Genomic DNA, 21,393 nt, shown 5'->3' on the forward strand with positions numbered 1-21,393 from the left:
GGTTTCTCAACAAATAATAACAATGTGTCAGACTGCATAATAATAAAACTTTAATTCTAAGAATGGAAAAATGAACTTCAATTTATATAGTGCTTTCATGTCCTTAGGAAATCCCAAGCTCATATAGGCAAAAATTGATTTTGTAATGTAATCACCGTTACTTGCAGCCAAATGTCTAACATCTCTCATATTTAAAATTTAGAGATTATTGCCTGAAAGGCAAGTCCTATAATGGAATTTCAGTTGAATATGCTACCTTTTTTTAAACAAATAAGCCTTCCCAAAGAAAATCTTTGATGCTTATCTGAAATGGTCAATTTCCATTTTAACGTCCTTCATGGTGACCATAATATGTGACCTGAAGTATACACTTAATCCTTCTGTTAGTCTCTCAGCATTAGTCAGTCTTCTTATATGAATTTGAAGTTTTTTAGCTTGATTACATTTGATTGAGATGCTTGCAGAAATTTAAATATTTTTGGGGGGGCTACATTGAACAAATATGCATCAGCAGGCATCTTTATGTATTTAATAATTGCTGTGGGTGGAAGGTTAATGAGAGGGGGTTCTGGTTGTTGTTGTTGTTCCTCTCCCAACCCCTTAATACAAGGTCTCTGAAAGGTGCTTGTATTTCTATTTATTTATTTCTTACATCTGAGAGAGTAAAAGTCTTTATGTTGTGTTTCCGTTGCAATGTACAAGCAATAAAGAGGGGAAACGTGGAAGGATATTGCCCAAACACTAATATTATATACATAATTGTTTTGTATACGTGTATATACAGTCAGATACACAATCACATTAATGTACAGTCAGATGCACGATCAGGTCAATGTACAGTCAGATATGAAACCGGATCAATAAATGCAATCAGATATGCAATCAAGTTGAAATAAATCCCAATTCATCCATTCAGAAAGCATCTAAGTTTGCTTGAAGTCATCAGCTGTATTGAATTCAGTCAGGGGTAACTCACCTACCAACATAAAAATTAGGATTTACCCCTCTGAGTTTATGTTAAGTTTAATCTGACACAGTTTTGCTTGTCTATATATTCAATCCCAATCAGTTAGCGACATCTGTGCTGCCTCCACTGAATCCAACATTCCTCCTAACTTCATATCAAATGCAAATCTGACCATTTCTACTGAATATCTAAATATAACTGTGTGAATTAGAGAACGTGCATCTGTGCTATAAGTGGAGCTGTGTCTTATTTCAGATTTCTAATGTTTTATGTTATTTTTTTATGATCATTCCTAGAAATTGGTCAGAATTCTAACCTCCATTTTGCTCTTTACTGTTATAAAAGAATAGTTCCAAAATACCACATAGTGGCATCGCTGGTACAGCTGGTGACTTGAGTTCAATACGAACCACTGGCCCTGTCTGTGGAGCTTGCACATTCTCCCATATTACTTTGTGGGTTTCTTCTGCTTGCCCTAGTTTCCTTCCACATCCCAAAGATGTGCAGGTTGGTTGGATGACTGGCCATTGTACCATCCTTGTAATTTGTAGGTACATGGTACGATCCAAGGGCATTGACGGAAATGTGGGGAAGATAGAATCAGGTTATTGGTCGGCAAAGACCCAGTGGGTTGAAGAGCCTGTTTCTGTCCTGTGTCCCTCTAGCACCAGCCAAGTCTGTTCTGCAAATAGGGTTTTAAGAGTGTACAGACTAAGAGGAAGTCCTAAAGTCCCATACAACTGGGCTCAAAAACATATACATCCCTTCATCCATTCAATTCTTGAACCAACTAGCAAAATCCTAATCACTACAGATTCGCCACATAATGAACACTAATCTCTTTGCACTAAAATTGTTTTTTTTTGTTCTAATTGTGTTTTCTTGTAAAAATGTGTAATATTTGTTCAATTTATATTTTTCTTGTGAACTCTGCGAATGTAGAATGTGCAATGCGTCTGTGATACTGCGCAGTAACATAGTAGTTAGCACAACGCTGCACAGTACGGGTGCTGGGGTTCAATTCCTGCCTCTGCCTGTAAGCAGTTTGTACGTTCTCCTCATGACTGCATGGCTTTCTTCCAGCTGCTCCAGTTTCCTCCACGGTCCAAAGATGTACCAGTTGATAAGCTAATTGTTCATTGTCATTTGTCCATAAGATATGGGAGCCGAATTAGGCCATTCAGCCCATCAAGTCTGCTCTGCCATTCCATCATGGCTGATTCCGGAATTCACACCTTCCTTCTCACCATATTCCTTGATGCCCTGATCAATCAAGAAACTATCAACTTCCGATTTAATTATACCCACAGGCTTGGCCTCCACCGTAGTCTGTGGCTGAGCATTCCACAGATTCACTATTCTCTGGCTAAAAACATTCCTCCTTACCTCTGTTCTAAAAGGTCATCGCTCAATTTTGAGGCTGTGCTCTCTAGTTCAAGATACTCTACCACAGAAAACATTCACCTTATTGAACCTCCTCTGTCCTCTCACCAATGACACAACATATCCCTTCCGGATATGGGGCCCAAAACTGTTGACAATACTCCAAGTGTGGTCTGACTAGTTTCTAATAAAACCTCAGCTTATCTCCTTGCTTTTATATTCTATTCCCCTTGAAATAAATGCTAACATTGCATTTGCCTTCCTTACCACAACTCAACCTGTAAATTAACCTCCTGTGAGTCTTGCATGAGGGCTGCTGCAATCACAATGATTCCTCAGCACTTCCTACCCCTACCTATTTTTGTATCATCTGCAAACTTTGCCATAAAGCCATCAATTGCCTTATCTAAATCATTGGCAAACAATGCGAAAAGCAGCTGTCCCAATACTGGCCCCTGAGAAACTCCACTAGTCACTGGCAGCCAACCAGAAAAGGCCTCTTTATTCCTACTTTCTACCTCCTGCCTGTTAGCCATTCTCAACTGAGGAGCCAGTATCTTTCCTGTAATGCCATGATTTTATCTTGTTAAGCAGCCTCATGTGTGGCACCTTATCAAATGCCTTCTGAAAATTCAAGTAAATGACATCCACTGCCTCCCCTTTGTCCACCCTGCTTGTTACTTCCTTAAAGAACTCTAACAGATTTGTCAGACAAGATTAACCTTTACAGAAACTGTGCTGACTTTGACTTTATTTTATCATTAATCTCCAAGTACCTCGAAACCTCATCCTTAATAATAGACTCCAACACTTTCCCAGCCACTGAGGTTAGGCTAATTTGCCTATAATTTCCTTTCTTGTGCCTTCCTCCCTTCTTAGAGTGGAGTGACATTTGCAATTTTCCATTCCTCCAGGACCATGCCAGAATCAAGTGATTCTTGAAAGATCATGACCAGTGTACCTGTTATCTCTTCAGCAACCTCTCTCAGGACTCTGGGATGTAGTCCATCTGGTCCAGGTGACTTATCCACCTTAAGACCTTTCAGTTTTCCTGGCACATTTTCCTTTGACATAGCAGTGAGACTCATTCCTGCTCCCTGACACTCACGGATCTCTGGAACACTGCTAGTGTCTTCCACAGTGAAGACAGATGCAAAGTACCCATTAAGTTCATCTGCCATTTCTTTGTCCCCCATTACTACCTCACCAGCATCACTTTCCAGTGGTCCAATATCAACTCTCACCTCCCTTTTACTCTTCAGATAAATGAAAAAACTTTTAGTATCCTGCTTTATATTATTGGCTAGTTTTCCCTCATATTTCATCTTTTCCCTCCTTATAGCTTCTTAGTTGCCTTTTGGTGGAGTAGGAGTAGGAGTTTCTGATTCACCCAACTTCCCACTCACTTTTGCTACCTTATATGCCCTTTCCTTGTCTTTTATGCAGCCCTTAACTTCCTTTGTCAGCCACAGTTGCCTATCCCTGCCATATGAGAACTTCTTCTGTGGGACATTTCTATCCTGTGCCTTGTGAACTATTCCCAGAAACTTCAGCCATCTCTGCTCTGCCATCATCCCTGCTAGTATCCTCCTCCAGTTCACCTGGGCAAGCTCCTCTCTCATGCCTCTGTAATTCCCTTTATTCCATTGTGATGCTGATACATGTGACTTAAGCTTCTGCCTCTCAAATTGCAGTACAAATGCAATTGTATTAGGATCACTGTCTCCTAAGGGTTCCTTTACATTGCTCCCTAGTAAGATCTGGGTTATTACACAACACCCGATCTAAGATGGCCTTTCTCCAAATAGCCTCAAGCACAAGCTGCTCTAAAATGCCATCTCATAGGCATTCAACAAATTCCCTTTCTTGTGATCTGACAGCAACTTAATTTTCCCAATCCCCATGCATATTGAAGTCCCCCATTACAATTGTTACATTACCCTTATTACATGCCTTTTCTAGCCCCCTTTGCAATCTCAACCCCACATCTTGGCTGCTATTTGGATTCCCATAAAGATTTTTGTTACTCTTGCAGTTTCTTAACTCCACCCACAAAGATTGAACATTGACCCTATGTCACCTCTTACTAAGGGAGTAATTCCATCTCTTACCAACAGAGCCACACCACTGCCTGTGCCTTCCTGTCTGCCCTTTTGATACAATACATATCCTTCGATGTTAAGCTCCCAACTATGGCCTTCTTTCAGCCATGACTTGGTGGTACCCACACTGTCATACTGACCAAACTCTACCTGCGCCACAAGTTTGTCCACCTTATGCCCAATGCTACCTGCATTTAAATACAGCACCTTCAGTCCTGCATTGTTTGCCCTGAGATTAGGTTGGAATTAAATCAGGGGTTTGCTTGTCGGCACGGTTCAAAGGGCTGGAAGGGGCCTATTCCGCACATCATCTCAATAAATAAATAGTGTTTTCATTGCACCGGTGCATATACGTATACATATGCCAATTAAATCGACTTTGAACAAAAATATCCCTCTTTTAAATATTTCCTCTCTGCCTCCTCCCCCCAGCTTCAACTGATTCCCATAAAAAAATAAAATTCTTCCTCTCAAGCGAAACTATCAACTTAAGGTCCGTGGTTTTCTGGTCGGGGTATTTGGAGTGACTGACGGCAAGAACATGGAATAATTGGTAGCAATAAATGATTTAAGTGGGGCCCGCCCTGCCGCCCAGGGAGGGGAGGCGGGGCAGCCAGCTGCCAAGTGGTTTGGCAGAAGGCGCCGAGATATCCCGGGGAGACTGTGGGAGCCGCTGCGGAGTAGGAGAAGCTGAGCGATACTACCGTGGTGTCGCCCTCACCATGACAATACACAACACGGGCTCTCACCTCGGCAGCGCGCAGATGGCATGTCTGGCTAAGGTAAGGGGTTTTCGCTGACCGGCTGGGGGTGAGTGGAGAGGGAGAGCACTACCACAAACTTACTTTAATGTGGAACTTGCAAGCAGAACTGACAATTATGCGAGAACTTGTATTTTCTGTCGCAACGGCAAATGGGTAAAAGTTAACAATCATAACAAAGTGAGATTGCCACGGATGGGGGCGGGATGTGTATTCTGTGCTTCAAAATTTTGATCTGCGATCTCGAATAAAAAAAATGCGTGAAAATGGATGATTGCAAGTAAATTCTACGATAGAATTGATTGCGTTCTGCTCTGGGGTTAACTTTGATTAGAAAATGCGTAATCTCTTCGTTCAGTGTTTTATTTATGTCAGAGTACAAGAGTGGGAATTAGACTTTAATGTGGCTTTATCTCTTAATGATAATGACATTACTTTGCAGATGGAGACTTTGATAGTGGCAATGCAAGACCCCGACACGGGCATTAAGATGAGAATCCAAAAATTTCTTGTTCCTATTCCCCATTCAATGACTGGTAAGACATTCAGTAAAGTAATTCGGACTAGGAACGATAAACGGGGCCAACTATTATTTCACTGTAGGTGGCCTGGGGCAAATTGTTTATCTCTGACTCTAAGCAAAGTAACCACTTTTCACAGGTGATTTGGAGAAGTTCCAAACTCTTAGTGGCTTGGTAATTGGGATGAATCCCAACTTCATCGCTGAGTGGTGATGGAGTGAGCAAATTTACTTCCCTGTTTTTGGAAGTTATCTAATTGTCAACTTGATTGATTAAATTGAAATGAAAATTGAGTTAACTTCTAGTAAGATCTAGTGATCTGTTGGTAAACTGAGGGGTGAAGCTAATTCTGGGCTTTGTAAAATAAAACTTGAAATGTAGAGTCTTATTGGTTTCCTTAATTTTCTTGTTACTTCAATAAATGAAGAAAAATCAATAAGATATAACAGTGTTCCATGAATGTATGTTGCATCTTAAAGTATGGCTTTTCCTCCACTGTTGAGCAGGTCGGTAGATCTGGCACGGTTTTGTTATTGTAGTTACGTTGAAGGAATTTGTATTGAGAAACGTGGGCTTGAAACTTTAACAAGTGGGCTCAAGGAGACAATTGAGGTTTAACAGAGTTGGAATCTCCTTTCCGATTTTCAGTTCATTTCTGCTAAAGGGTCTAAAAACTGCATTTATCTACACATGCAGTTTTCTGGTAAATGATTAACTGCAACAATGGGTTGGAGTCTTAAAGTCGGAAGTTGAGCTTGTGATGAAGGTGCAATGCAAAGCTTGCAGCTGCATAGAATTAGAGACACAACATTCATAAACATAAAATAAGCAAGTTATTCTTATCAGAATTATTACAAGAAGGAACACATTTAAACCAAGTCTATTGTGGTGCAGAAATCATCCTGGTATGCTGACCCTTATTAGGGCAAAGAAAAATGGCTGATCCCAAACACAAGGAAATCCACAGATGGTGGAAATCCAAGCAATACACACAAAATGCTGGAGGAGCTCAGCAGGTCAGGCAGCATGTATGGAAAAAGAGTAATCAGTTGACATTTCAGGTCAAGGCCCTTCGTCAGGATTTTGTGTGTTGCAAAACTTGCTACTGAATGGAATTGGGGGGTTGGAGAGGAATCCCGAAATGCTGGAAGCAGTTCAGGCAGACTTGGTAGAGAGAAGCAGAGTCCATATTTCGAGTCAAGAACCCATATAAAACTTCCAAAAAGCAAAATGCCTTCAGTTGGAGAGAATGGGAAATGTCTGGTAAGGTACAAACCATAGTTGGATTTGGTCTGCACCTTATCACAGACATTCAATATGTCCTCCTTGTCCATCTGTAGAGCTTTTTATGATGACTATTCCTTGCTTTGAAACAGGAACCACGTCTCCTTTACTGCCTAACCTCCAGGAAGTTTCAAGTATTTTCTGTTATTGCTCCAGTATCTCCTGCGATCACTTTAAAACACAGTAGCAAATTTCAGGTTGGATTCTGGCATCCCAAGAAGTTGCTTAACTGGGTCATACAAGTTCCATGTTTAATAATTCCTCTTCAAAATGCCATACCCAGCAGAATCACAAGCCTTGTGTACTTAAGTTTTCACTTTGCAGGAGGTCAAAACCTAAAATTCATCTGAATTGCCTCACCCTCTCAGACTTGGCATTGTTTAAAAGCCTTCCACTGACATCTTTCAAGTTATTCAACCTTAAGTGTTGTCACCCAAATATAATGTACAACACTGAATGAAACACTCCAGTTCTTCTCTTGTAGGAGGTACTAGCCCAGAGTAGGCTACCAAAATTATTTTAATTAAAGGAGATTGACTACATATTTTGGCTCCTGTGGCAAAGGTGGTGCTGTCTATTATGAGAAGGGGCATTGCTAAGAGCTCTTCCTTTCTCCTCTTCATTGTTCAGCTGGTTGCAGCCCATTCTCAGTAATTCACAGTGCAAAGATCCATTTGTAATACTGACCGTATCCAGAAAGATTTGAGTCACAAAACAATGAATGTTGAATAATGAACATAACCACTGTTGGCTGAATCAAAGGTGGTGATTAATCAGCATATAGGAGGGAGATTGAAATTCTGGTTGTGGTGCCATACAATTAATTCTCACTCAATGTCGGCAAAACCAAAGAGCTGATTATTGACTACAGGAGGAGTAAATTGGTGGTGGAGAGGCAGCAGCCAGTACTCATTAAGGGATCGATGGCAGAGAGACCATAATATGTAGAAGTAGAATTAGGTCATTCAGTCCTACAATTTTGACATCCTGTACCGGCCTGGCAGACTCAATGAGACCCCTGATGCCCTATCCCGGGGAGCGTGTGCTAGCGCACAGCTTGACCAGCTATACGCCCTTCATGCATATCTTTGCCATCTGGGGGTCACCCGATTTTACCATTTCGTGAAAGCCCAGAACCTGCCATACTCCCTGGAGGACATCAGGACGATGACCAGGGACTGCCAAATCTGCGCTGAGTGCAAACCGCACTTCTACCATCCTAAAACGGCGCAAATTGTCATGGCCACCCGCCCTTTTGAGCAACTGAGTGTTGACTTTAAGGGCCCCCTTCCCTCCACCGACTGCAATGTCTATTTTATCAATATTATCGACGAGTACTCGCAGTTCCCCTTTGCCATCCCCTGCCCCGACACCACTACCATGTCCGTCATAAAAGCCCTGCAACAGCTCTTCACTCTGTTCGGATATCCCTGCTATATCCACAGTGATAGAGGGTCCTCCTTTATGAGTGACGAGCTGCGCTGGTACCTGCTGGCTAGGGGCATTGCTACTAGTCGGACCATGAGTTATAATCCCCGGGGAAATGGACAGGTGGAGAGGGAGAATGCCACAGTGTGGAAGGCCACACTTTTAGCCCTTAAGTCAAAAGGGTTGCCGGTCTCTCGATGGCAGGAGGTCCTCCCTGAAGCACTCCACCCTATCCGCTCCCTGTTATGTACGTCACCAATGCCACCCCTCATGAGCGCCTATTCTCTTTTCCCAGGAAGTCTGTCACCCTACCAGTTTGGCTATCGTCCCCAGGGCCAGTGCTGCTCCGGAAACATGTGAGGAGCAATAAATACTCCCCGCTGGTCGAGAGGGTTCACCTTCTACATGCGAACCCCCAGTATGCCTACGTGGTCTTACCCGATGGGCGGGAGGACACGGTCTCTGTCTGCGACCTGGCGCCTGCAGGAGCAGCAGACCACTGCCCCGAACACTCCCCAGTAACTATGAACCCTGTACCTGAAGTGACACCGCGCACACTGAGCCCAACACAGACTCCTCAGGAGACTCGTATACCGTGTGTCTCGTACGCGTATATACCAGGTGCCTCGCAAACGCGTGAGGGATCACTGATGCCTAGTGGGCTGACACCTCCAGTCAGGCCAGAACCAGCACAACCACCGTCTCCGGTGCAATCACCACCGGCACCTGTGCAATCACAGCCGGTGCTACGTAGATCGCAGCAACAGATTCGACCACCTGATAGACTTAACCTGTAAATATAGTTGTCAGAGACTTTGCCACATGGGGACTCTCTTTTAAAACAAAGGGGGGGGGTGAATGTGGTGAACTACATATACCTGTCAGGACACGCCCCCTGCTGACTGCTCCTGTGGCTCCTCCCACAGACCCCTGTATAAAGGCAATTGAGGTCTGAGCCTGGCCTCTCTGTCTCCAGGATGTCGTATGGTGGTCAACCACAGTTTGTTCCTTCTTCCAGTCAATAAAAGCCGATATCTCGCCTTTACATCTCAGAGAGAGTTATTGATGGTGCATCAGCCAGTACTCATTAAGGGATCAACGGCAGAGAGACCATAAGACGTAGGAGTAGAATTAAGTCATTCAGTCCATCGAGAGGATCAATAATTTTAAATTCCTGGGCGTTATACAAGAGAATCTGTCCTGGGACCAGCATGTAAAAAAAAAATGCCATTTCAAAGAAAGCGCAGCAGTCCCTCAACTTTCTTAGAAGTTGTGCAAATTTGGTATGTCATCTCAAACTTTTCACAAACTTCTGTGGTATCCTGTCTGGTTGCATCACAGCCTGATATAAAAACGCCAGTGCCCAAGAACGGAAATGCCTACAAAAAAGTGGTGGATGCAACTCAGTTCATTACAGAAAAAGCCCTCCCCATCATTGAGTACACCCACGAAGAGTGCTGCCACAAGAAATCAGCATCCATCATCAAGGAACCCCATCATCTAGGTCGTGCTCTCGCTGCTGCTATCAGGAAGGAGATACAGGAGCTTTGGGTCCCATACCACCAGGTTCAGGAACAGCTATTATCCTTCAACCATCAGGCTCCTGAATCAGCATAGACTGCAAGAAAATAGATCTCAGGGTAGTATTTTGTGACGTGTATATGCTTTGATGATAATTTTACTTTGAATCTTGGTACCAAGAAAGCCATTTCTTTTGGTCAGTCAAAGCTTCCAAAGGTGCAGGAAAACCACTTAAAATGTGTAAGCATTTCAGCAATAGCCAAAAGAAATAATCCACCAGTTAAACTGCATGATGTTGATGTTCCATGTAATTGAACCTATGTACAACTGGGGCAAAGAGGACATGATTTGTAGTGTTTTATCAGTTCTATTCATGTTGATAGCAATGTCTAATGCAGGGGTCAGCAACCTTTACCACTGAAAGAGCCACTTGGACCCGTTTCCCACAGAAAAGAAAACACTGGGAGCCACAAAACCTGTTTGACATTTAAAATTAAATAACACTGCATACAACGTTTTTTTTTGCTTTTATGCTATGTATAAACAAACTATAATGTGTTGCATTTATGAAATTGATGAACTCCTGCAGAGAAAATGAAATTACATTTCTGCATGCAACAAAAACATTTTGAACTCCGAAAAAAAGACGTTGGGTTGAAGGTTACTTTTAAGTAAAATACTCAATGTCTATTTGAGTCCTTCTTGTATTTAAGAAAAACGCCGAACTTAAATTTGCCGCCAGCAGCAAACCAAAAATAACGTCAGCCAGCTGTCAACCTGAAAATAAAAGGACTATTTCACTGAACAATGAAAACATATGAATATACGTAAAATAATAGGCAATTAAAATATTTATCATACTTGGTCAGGTTGACTCACACCTGCCAATGCAGTCGTATTCAGTAGGGATGGATCGATGCTTAGGGGAGTGACCGGGAAGGATAATGTGTTTTTTTCCTCTCTGAACTCACAGAAGCGTTTCCCAAACGATGTTTGCATTGCGATGATTGCAGAATATAAATACTCTGAATTTATCATGTCGTGACCTTGTTTGAACTCTCTCAAATTGGGGAAGTGAGACAATGTGCCTTTCTGTAAATCTCTGGCAAGCACTGTCAACTTGCGCTCGAATGCCAAAACATCCTCCAACATGTTTAGAGCTGTACGTCCTTTCCCCTGAAGAGCTGTGTTCAGCGTGATCAGGTGTGCTGTCATGTCTACCATGAAGTGTAGCTTTTCCAGCCACTCTGGCTGTTCCAGCTCAGGAAAGGTGAGCCCTTTGCTGCCCAGGAACATTTTCACTTCTTCCAGACACGCGACAAAGCGTTTCAGCACCTCCCCTCTGGACAGCCAGCGATAAAAACACGTTGTAGCGGTGTGCTACACGCAGTCAGTAAACTGCAGTCAAAGATAGCTTTATTCGAACTAAACAGCCTTGCTTTTAAGCCTCCCTCAACCCGCCCCTCCATGGGCGCGGATGCTGCAAAAGACACATACTCACAAACCCCCGTAGGCTAGCTCCCTTAGCCTGAACGCTGGCTAATTGTGAGCCGGTTCCAATGTGCCAGGAAATGGGTCGCCACAACGTCTTATTTAGATTGTACAAGATCACCATAATCTTCAAATTTAGAATTACATTTCAAAAACTAACAAACTAACATAAAATACATTTTAATTAAATACTGACCAATTATTTCCCAAAGCAACAGGGAGCCACAGCACAGAGGTAAAAGAGGCGCATGTGGCTCCGGAGCCGCGGGTTGCCGAACCCCGGTCTAATGTTATCAGCAATCATTGGGTCTACACATGCTAGATTTTTCATAAATATGGCCCTTGTTACCCTTCCTGATGGAAGCATACGTTTACATTAGGTAACTTATGGTTGGTTTTGTTAAGTGCTCTTTGAACTCAGAAGAGTGTTTATAGGGCCTAATTTTGCTTCTGATTTGTATTAACAAAATGCTTAACCTAGCAGTCAGAATAGTGGCACTAATTTTGCTTATACTGTACCATTTTTGAGGTACTGTATGTAATTCTGGATGTCTCATTATTGTAAGACACAGGGCAGAATTAAGCCATTTGGACTATTGAGTCTACTATCATTTTGATCATGGCCAACTTATTTTCCCTCTAACTCCATTCTTCTGCCTTCGCCCCCTAAAGTATGATACCCTTGCTAATCAAGAGCCTTTCACCTCTACTTTAAATATACCCATTGACTTGACCTCCACACAGTCCCTTTGGAAGCCTCAAATCAGGGTCCTTTAACCCTTGCCACTTCTTGACTACCCACAAGTATTCTACACTTTCTTTTCCTGTATCATGTTCTAAGGATTTGATTTCACCTTTTTAACCAACTAACCCATCAGTCAAATTTAACATCACAGTGCCCACCTTTGCCATGTGGGCATCTTGGTGATTAGAGCTGTGAAGTGAGACCACGCATTGTGTTTGGGTCAAAGTCTGGTCAAGTTTTATGTTTATAAATGAAATGTTATAAGCATTTTTATCTTGAAATCAGGCCTACTGATTTGCTCCAAAGCAACTCAAGATTTGTCCTTAGTTACCAGCTATCTAATTCACACAGAAAATGCCTGCCAATGTCCCTGCATTTTTTTAAAAGTGTATCTCAAGATGATATTGAAATTCTCTTAGCCGTAATATTCCAGTTGAAGTTCTTGGTTTTAGCAGTATTTGAAATGGCAATTACCTTCCGACTGCTAATCTTCATTCCCCCAGTATCCTTCCATCCCTGCAGAATACACATACAAACACTAAAACTGCAGGTGTTCAGCTATAGGTTGTAGAAAGCAGAATTGCTGTGGGAACACCAGATCAATATCTTGAGCAAGAGCTTGATTTCAGTCTTCTTTGTTCTCATATGAGGAGGACCCTGATGACTGAATGTTGCACCTACAACTGAAGCTAACAGAGTAAATGGTATTATCAGACCACTGACCTTATGTTGAAGGAAGGTCATTTAAACCCTCACTGAACTCATTTGATTTTGCTCTTAATTTCCGAGCACATAATTGTATCATCCGCATTCTTGAGGTTTGTGCTTTCATCCATATTGTTAATCGTGATTGAGAAATGTAATGGTCCCAACATTGATCACTGTGGGGTTCCACTAATGATTTGACCATGCACACAGCTACTGTCGCTAATGACTACCCCTTGCCTTTGTGAATGTAATCAGTTTGCTATCCAGTGATGCTCCTTGTACAGGATAAAATATTAATTTCATCTTTCTAGGTTTGTAGAAAAGACTCGGGCTCTTGCAGCTCAGTAGGGGCTCATTTGGCCAGTGCAAACCTCATTTCTTCTTTTAATTTGGTAGCTCTTTCAAAAATATTTCAAATTGCTTTCTGCAGGTTTTGGTGGGTGTTGTTTCCACTCTCCTTAGTGTCTCCCAGATCATCGCAGAATATGATACCAAATTTTTTTGTTTCATCAGCAGGACAGTACAGATATAAAATTACAATGAATTACAAAAATAGTTTGTGCAAAAAATGAGGTGGTATTCATGGGACTTCTCAGAAACCTGAAGGGGAAGAAGCAGTTTCTGAATTGTTGAGTGTGGGTCTTCACACTCCAGTCCCTCTTCCTAATGGTAGAAAAGAGAAAAGGGCATATCCTGAATGGTGAGGGTCCTCAATAATGCCACCACCTTCAGGCAGAGCCTCTTGAGGATGTCCTTGATAGTGGGGTAAAGAGTCTGTAGTAGATCTGGCTGAGTCTGCAACCTCTTCTGATCCTCTGTCATGCTGTGATGCAACCGATCAGGATGCTCTCCATTACACATCGGTAGAAACTTTCAGGATCTTTGGTGTCATACCAAATGCCCTCACACCTAATGAAGTAGAGCAACAGTTGTGCCACCTTTTATGACTGTATCAATGTGTTGAGCCCAGGACAGATCAGGAACTTGAAGTTGTTCCCACTTCTCACTGCTGACCCAGTGAGGACTTGGTACATGTACCACAGTTCCTTTGTCTTGCTGATTGAGGTTGAGTGTGAGGTTACTGTTGCATCAGCGCTCTATCAGCTGATGTATCTCACTCCTGTACATCTCTTCAGAGATTCTACTAACAAGAGTGGTGTCATTTGTGACTTTATAGATAATGTTTGAGTTGTTTCCCCACACATTCATGACAGTAAACAGAGGAGCAGTAGACTGAGCATGTCCCTTTGAGTTGGGCTTCTATTAATAAGAAGGGAATGTTATCACTGATATGTACTGACTGGTCTCCCACACTGACGAAATCAAGAATTCAGTTGCAAAATGAGGTATAGAGGCCCAAGTTTAGTAGCTTGGTGATTAATACTGAGGGATGGTTGGATTGAAAGCTGAGCTGTATTGATAAATTGTGTTTTGCCGTCGTCTAGGTGCTCCCAAGCTGAGGGGACAGGCGGTTGGATCCCTGCTTTGGAAAGGGGTGAATTGCTGCAGGCCTGGGTCCTTGCTCAGGCAGGAGTCAATTCTACTTGTATCCAACCTCTTGAAGCACTTCATCACAGTAGATGTGAATGCTATTAGGTGATGGTCATTGCGGCAACTCGCCATGCTCTTGGGCACTGATATGTCTGATGCCTTTTAGAGCCTCATTCCACAGCTATGAGATATTGAAGATGAATACTTCAGCTAGTTGGTCACCACAGGTGCATTGCCAACTACACCACTGGGACCTAATGCCTTGTGCGGGTCACCCTTTGAAGGATGTTTTGACTTGGCCTCTGAGATGATGATCCTGGAATTGCCAAGTGGTATGGGGAGTCACATGAGTGTACTATTCTTCTCCCTTCCCAATTGTGTATTGTCCCACTTGGTGGCACAGTAACATCAGCACTGGACTCTGGAGCGAAGGCTCCTGAGTTTGAATCCAAGTCAGGTTGAGCGTTGAGCTAGCAACTCGTCCTAATTAAAAACAAGAATAGCTTGCTACGGAAACACCATCAAGACTGTGCCCCAATAACTCCTCTGCCGAGTTGAGGGCTAATATTCTTCTTCCTCCAATTGTGCATAAAAGGCATTGAGCTCATCGGAGAGAGAAGCACCACTGCCACCTAAGCTGATAGATTTCACTACAGGAAATACTGGCGTGCAGATCCTGCCACAGCTATCTTGCATCCAGTTATGTCTACAGTTTCACGTGGCATTGAGTTTTTGCTCCCAGGTTGGCTTTTCAAAGGTTGTACCTAGGATTCTGTTTTGCTGGCCTTGAAGGCCATGTATCTACCCTCAGCAGACTATGAACCTTCTGATTCATCCAGGGCTTCTGGTTTGGGAAAATTAGGTATGTTCTTGAAGGTGCACACTGGTCCACACAGGTCATGAAGTTGGTGACAGCAAGTAAATACTCCTCTGCATCTCTCAGCCATAGATTCATCTTCCTCACCACCAGTGTTGTGGTTTTTACTGGCCTTGAAGTACAGCCAGGTGATCAGATGTGCTCAGGCATGAATTGGGTGACACAGTAAGGGTTTTTGGTGGTGTAACAGTGGTTGAGTTTCTCCATCTGATCTTTCTATATCTTTCATGACTTTATCAGATCCACTCTACTTTCCAAGGAACAGAAGCCCAGCTTTCCAGTCTCAACGCATCCTGAGAACTATCTCATAAACCTCTGCTGCAACTTCCAACTTTCTTCAGTTATGGCATCCAGATACAGACACAATAGTTCAATCATAATCAAACCACTTTTTTATAGGCTTACTCGTCTTGTTCTTGTGGACTTTGTGTGCTGGTTTAACCATTTTCTCAACTTGCCCTGCCACATTCAATAAACTATGTATATGTACTGCATCACCCTATTCTTGGGCTCATTTTGGAACTGCACCCTCTGTGAATTACAAAATAAATTGTGCAAAATTTTATATAATAAAATTTTGTGTATGATTGCATTTTCATTCAAGTTATGGTTCTAGTAGCCAGTTTCTCACCAGGTAGTCCCAGTTCCCCAATCATTGGTGCGGACCTTGTTAATCTGGGCGATATCTAAGCCAGCATGACTCTCTCATCCAGAGGTTCTTGAGGACAGATGTTGCATAGGCACGAGGGTCCAGCCCAAGACCCTTACCACCAGAACCTGAAACCAGGACTTCATAAATGGACAAGACTGGACAACATGGAATGAATGGAATGCTACTTTAGCAGCAACCCACATGAAAGAGGAGATACATCAAGTGCATGTGGGGACTCCGGCAACAACAAACACCATCCACATTCACGAAAAGTAACAGGTTACCCAGTGATCAAACATTGTCACAGAGGATTGCTATCACATCTTGAATTGGAAGACATACAATCACAATGCACCTCAGCAACATCACCACAGAATTGAGAAGGATCAGGAAATGCGAGTTCAAACCCCACCTCCACAACTCGCAGATGGTGCAAAGGTACCTTGTACAGGGGAAATGTAAGTTCGAACCTCACCTTGGGGCATATCAATGCTGGCTACTGCAATCGTTGCTAGACTGGCATCTGTCAATCAACAAACTAGGCTCCCCAGAGTTGGCGATTAAAATTCCATCCAACTCTCATTTGCAACCTCCAACATAACTGGGATCAATAACCTGAAGTGTATTGGCACAGCAGCAGTCCTACAAATGCTGAATACAAACTGAAGTACAGTGGACAGTACTTTTATACCCCCCTCCCAAGAGACGACGATTGGAAGCCAAGTTGAAAACCACAAGGGCAGATGTCAGTAGATTACCTGAGCTGCAGAAAGGTGAGAAGACCAAATATTCATCTCTGCTACTAAGGAAGTACAGGGGCATGTCCGTAGTCAACACCCTGGAAACTGCCAAGCAATGGTTAACAGACCTGGTTACCAGCCTACAGACGTACATTAAGGATGCAGAGGCCAAGCGACTAAATGCACTCTCCAAAGAGCCAGGAAGAGTATTCCCACAGTTCCAGAGCAACAACGTGCCAGTACCTGAACCAACCAAAATAGTTACTGAGTGCTGGAAGAGAACATAGGAGAAAGAAGCATCACATAACACCAGTGGCTGAAAGACCTACAAGCAAGCTTCAGCAATCTCCCAGAGGAAGAACCAGTGACCATCAGAGCAGATGTTCAGCAATGGGTAGCAAGTATGAAAAACTGGATATCACCAGGGCTTGACATGATCCACACCTATTGGCTGAAGAAATCAACAGCGTTACACACACAGCTGGCAGCTCAAATGAACCAGCTGCTTGAAGCAGGCTCCCACCCTGCCTGGCTACCTCAAGGAAGGGCAGTACTTGTATTGAAGGACCCTCACAAAGGAGCAACGCCATCAAGCTACTTGGCCTATAACCTGCCTGCCAATAAAATGGAATCTCCTATCAGGCATCATGGCCACAAACCTGAAATAACATCTGTGTAAATTGCTGAACCCTTCTTGGGGATTGGTAATGGAACCAGAGGCTCCAAGCAAAATTTACAAGTCAAAGCACTTGTGTGACTCCAAGAGTAAGCAAACCAACCTCAGCACAGCTGGTTCAACTACCAGAAGGCGTATGACTCAATGCTCCACACATGGATAGTGGGATGTCTCTCTCTGTACAAGGCCAACAAGACTAAGGACCTTCATCAAGAACTGAATGGGCTGTTGGAGGACAATGCTAGAATTTAATTCAAAGCCAATAGAACAAGTGACCATCAGATGTGGAATATACCAGGGTGATGCACTATCCCCACTGCTGTTTGACATAGGCTTGAACCCCCTCAGCCGGATCCACTAATAGAGTGGATATGGGTAGAGGATCATTGTGGAGTGACCATCAGCCACCTCCCGTATGCCAGAAATGAAAGAAACATTGACTCACTAATCCATCTGACGAGGGTGTACAGCAGAGACATCGGGATGTAATTTGGACTGGAAAAATTCAGCTGGATGGTAGGCAAACTCCTCAGGACTGAAGGAGTTGAGTTACCTGAAGGCTACATACCAGATGTACAGGATAGTTACAAATCCCTGGGAGTCCTGCAGATACATGGAAGCCATGATGAGGACACAAGGAAGGCTGCAATATCCAAGTACCTCCAAAGAGTGAGACAGGTACTAAACAAAAAGCTGAATGGGAAGATCAGAGCCATGAACATATTTGCCCTACCAGTCATCAGATACCCAGCCACAATAGTGTGCTGGTCAAGGACTGGACTGACATCAAGATCCAGAATGTAATGGATGGAGAATCCCATCCAAAGTACAACATAGTGACTGTACACCACCAGAATAAAAGAGAACAGGAATTTGGAAGTGTCAAGGACACAGTCCAAGAAGAAATGTGAAACTTCTATGGGCATTTCAGGAAGATGGTCACTAAGGACAACTTGCTGGGAGAATACCTCAGGCAGCAGGTAGGGTATGTGGAAGTGGGTGAAGCGGAGCCAGAGGACCAGAGACCATGGCAGGACGTAAGATAGTCCTGCCAATGGCGGGGCTGAGTGACAGCATTGAGGCGCTGCTCATGGTGCACAAGAACAGGCAATGAGCACATGAACAATAAAGCAGGCAGCTATCACACCAGACAGGAGTCAAGGTGCAGACTGTGCAAGGGATCCACTGAAACCATTCAGCACATAGTAGCAGGGTGCAAGGTGCAGGCAGAAACAGCATACACTGAATGGCACATCCAAGTTGCAGTAACTGTGTACAGGAACTTTAGGTGTTGATTGGGCACTCCACCAAAGTCCAAATGGAAAACACCCGAGAAGGTAGTGGAGAATGACAGAGCTAAGATCCTGTGGGTCTTCCAAATACAGACTCGTAAGCAGGTACTGGCCAACCAACCAGACATAGTAATACTGGACAAGCAACAGAAGGAAGTACTGGATATAGCAATCCTGAATGACAGTAACATCAGGAAGAAAGAAAGAATGAGAAGCTGGAGAAATACCAGGGCTTGAAAGAGCAGATAGAAAGGATGTGGAAGGTTAAAGCCAGAGAAATCCTGGAAGTGATGGGAACTCTTGGAGCTGTGACACCTGGACTGGGAGAGTGGCTCCAACAAATCCTGGGAGCAGCATCTGAGATCTCGGTCTAGAAGAGCGCGGTACAAGGGTCAGCAAGGATATTGTGCGATCCCTTGAGCTCCCTGAGACATTGACAGGAAAAAAACACATACACATCACCTGCAAGGGGTGAGAGAGGGGAAAAAATTGTATGAAGAGAAGTGGAACACTGCTGTCATCTTTACACGGCTACTGTCATGCTTCACACCATTGGGTTCAATAACAGCTACTTCCCGTCAGCTATTCAGTTCTTGAACCAACTGGCAAAGCCCCAATCACTACAGTTGAATAACATCATGATCTCTGTATTTGAAAATGGACTCTTTATTCTAATTGCGTTCTTTCTTGTAAATGTGTATGTGTTTAGGTTTTAATGTATGTTGCTTGTATGATTCTATATGCCTCTGATGTTGCTGCAAGTAAGTTTTTCATTGCACCTGTGGATGCACGTACATCAAGTTTATTGTCATACAACTGTACAGATGTATACGGCCAAATGAAACAACATTCCTCGGGCCGAGGAGCAAGACTGTATGTGTATAAAAGTACAGTATTCTGTAGATGTGCAAGTTGACAGTGCATGTACGACAATATACAGCATTACTAGCACTGTCATAAATGATGAGTACTGGGTGATAGCAGGGTGTTCAGAAATCTTCAGCCTGGAGGAAGAAGCTGTTATCTAGCTTAACAGTGCTTGTTCTTGTACTGTAGTCCCTTCTGTGTGACGGTAGGAGGTTGATGAGATTGAGATGGAGGGGAGGGTCCTTAACAATGCTGCGGACTCTACAAACGCTGTGTGTGTGTGTGTGTCCTACATTGGGGGTGTGTGGATGAGCGACCCCGATGATTGATTCTCTCAGCAGCACTCACAATCCATTGGAGATCCTTGCAGTCAGATGCTTTCCAATTCCCATTCCAGACAGTGATACAGCTGGTGAGGTGTCTCTTGAACATGCTTCAATAGAATTGGGGTGGGGAGCTTTGCTTTCATCAGTCTGCTCCAGAAATGGAGGCACTGCTGTGCTTTCCTGACGAGAGGTAATGTTGAGGGACCAGATGAGGTTATCTGTGAAGTATGCCCCAATAAACTTGCAGCTCTTGACTCTCTCCACAGAGGAGCAGCTGATGCAGAGTAGGGAGTGATAAGCCTGCACCTTCCGGAAGTCCACAATTGTCTCTTTAGTTTTATCTACGTTGAGATTTGAGTTGTGCACAACAATCCATCAAATGCTCTGCCTCATCTGATTCATCATTGTTGCTCATGAGGGCAACCACTGTGTCATCAGCAGATTTAATGTGGTTAGAGCTGAATCTAGCAGCAGATTCATGTGTCAGTAGTGTGAATAGCAGTGGGCTGAGCACACAGCCCGGGGTGGTGCTTGAGCTCACTGCGATAGAGCTAGAAATATAGTGTCTGAGGTCCCTCAGTCAAGAAGTCCAGGATCCAGTTCCAGAGGGAGGTGTTGAGAGCCAACGAGGACAGTGGTTTAGCCCCGACAGCTGCTGAGGAATTATTGTATTGAATGCTGAACTGAAGTTGATGTAAAGCATTCTGACATGGGAGATGCCATTCTCCAAGTAATAGAGAACAGAGGTGATTGCATAATCAGTGGATCAGCTCGGGATAATCAAACTGGTACGGTCCAAACATAGTAGGAAGACAGGATTTAGTGCCATGTATGACCACCTACTTAACTGCACTTTATTGTTGAGGCCAGCGTCACTGGATGGTAGTTGTTAAGGCAGATTGTTGTCGGGCTCTAGAGCATTGGTATAAGAGCGGTGGCCTTGAAGTCTGCAGGGACAGTGGACCTCTGCATAGGACAATAAACTCCACTTTGACTTTGCAACCCTCTACTGTGAAAATCACCTCGTCACAGTCACTCTGCTTCCTGCTTGTTTTGCATCTGGATTCTTGGCTAATTATCTTAAACTCATGACCTCCAGTTACTCTCCGTTCTGTCAAAGCCCTCGATGATTAAGAATATCTCTGACTTTAGCTTCCATTTAATAAAATGGTGGTTGATCCACAGCACCACTTTCCTGTACTAGTCCCATACTTAATTGTTTTTATCTTAAAATCTATAAATCTGTCTTAAATATAATGGATAGGTAATACCAAGGATTTGTTGCCCTTTGTGTAAGGAAATCTCATAGCTGTTATGAATTCACAAATTATTGAGTGTAGCTGCTGGTTTAATTTACTCCAGCCTCGGAACTCGTTCAGGCATTTACCCCACTGAGCCCTGTAAGAATCTTGTACTGTATGTCTCAATGAGATTGGCTGTCACTCTCCTGAAGTCAAGAGCATAGATCAAATATTTTTTCATGAGAAATCCACCCTCATAGATGTGCCTGGTGTACCTTGCTGCATTCTGTCTATTGCGAGTATATATTGGGGGGGGGGGG

General features: G+C 43.3%; 1 protein-coding gene across 1 annotated transcript in view; it reads left to right on the top strand.

Moving 5' to 3' along the window:
- The first annotated feature begins 5,143 nt into the window (after window positions 1-5,143).
- Window positions 5,144-21,393, top strand: part of rgs11 (regulator of G protein signaling 11) — a 135,872-nt gene continuing 119,622 nt past the window's right edge. Inside the window, exons 1-2 of the mRNA XM_059979415.1 lie at window positions 5,144-5,234; window positions 5,656-5,749. Of these exons, the coding sequence (XP_059835398.1) occupies window positions 5,175-5,234; window positions 5,656-5,749 (154 nt within the window). The 5' untranslated portion in view covers window positions 5,144-5,174. The remainder of the gene's footprint in view (window positions 5,235-5,655; window positions 5,750-21,393) is intronic.

The sequence above is a fragment of the Hypanus sabinus genome, chromosome 9, assembly GCF_030144855.1.
Source record: "Hypanus sabinus isolate sHypSab1 chromosome 9, sHypSab1.hap1, whole genome shotgun sequence".
Classification (NCBI taxonomy): domain Eukaryota; kingdom Metazoa; phylum Chordata; class Chondrichthyes; order Myliobatiformes; family Dasyatidae; genus Hypanus; species Hypanus sabinus.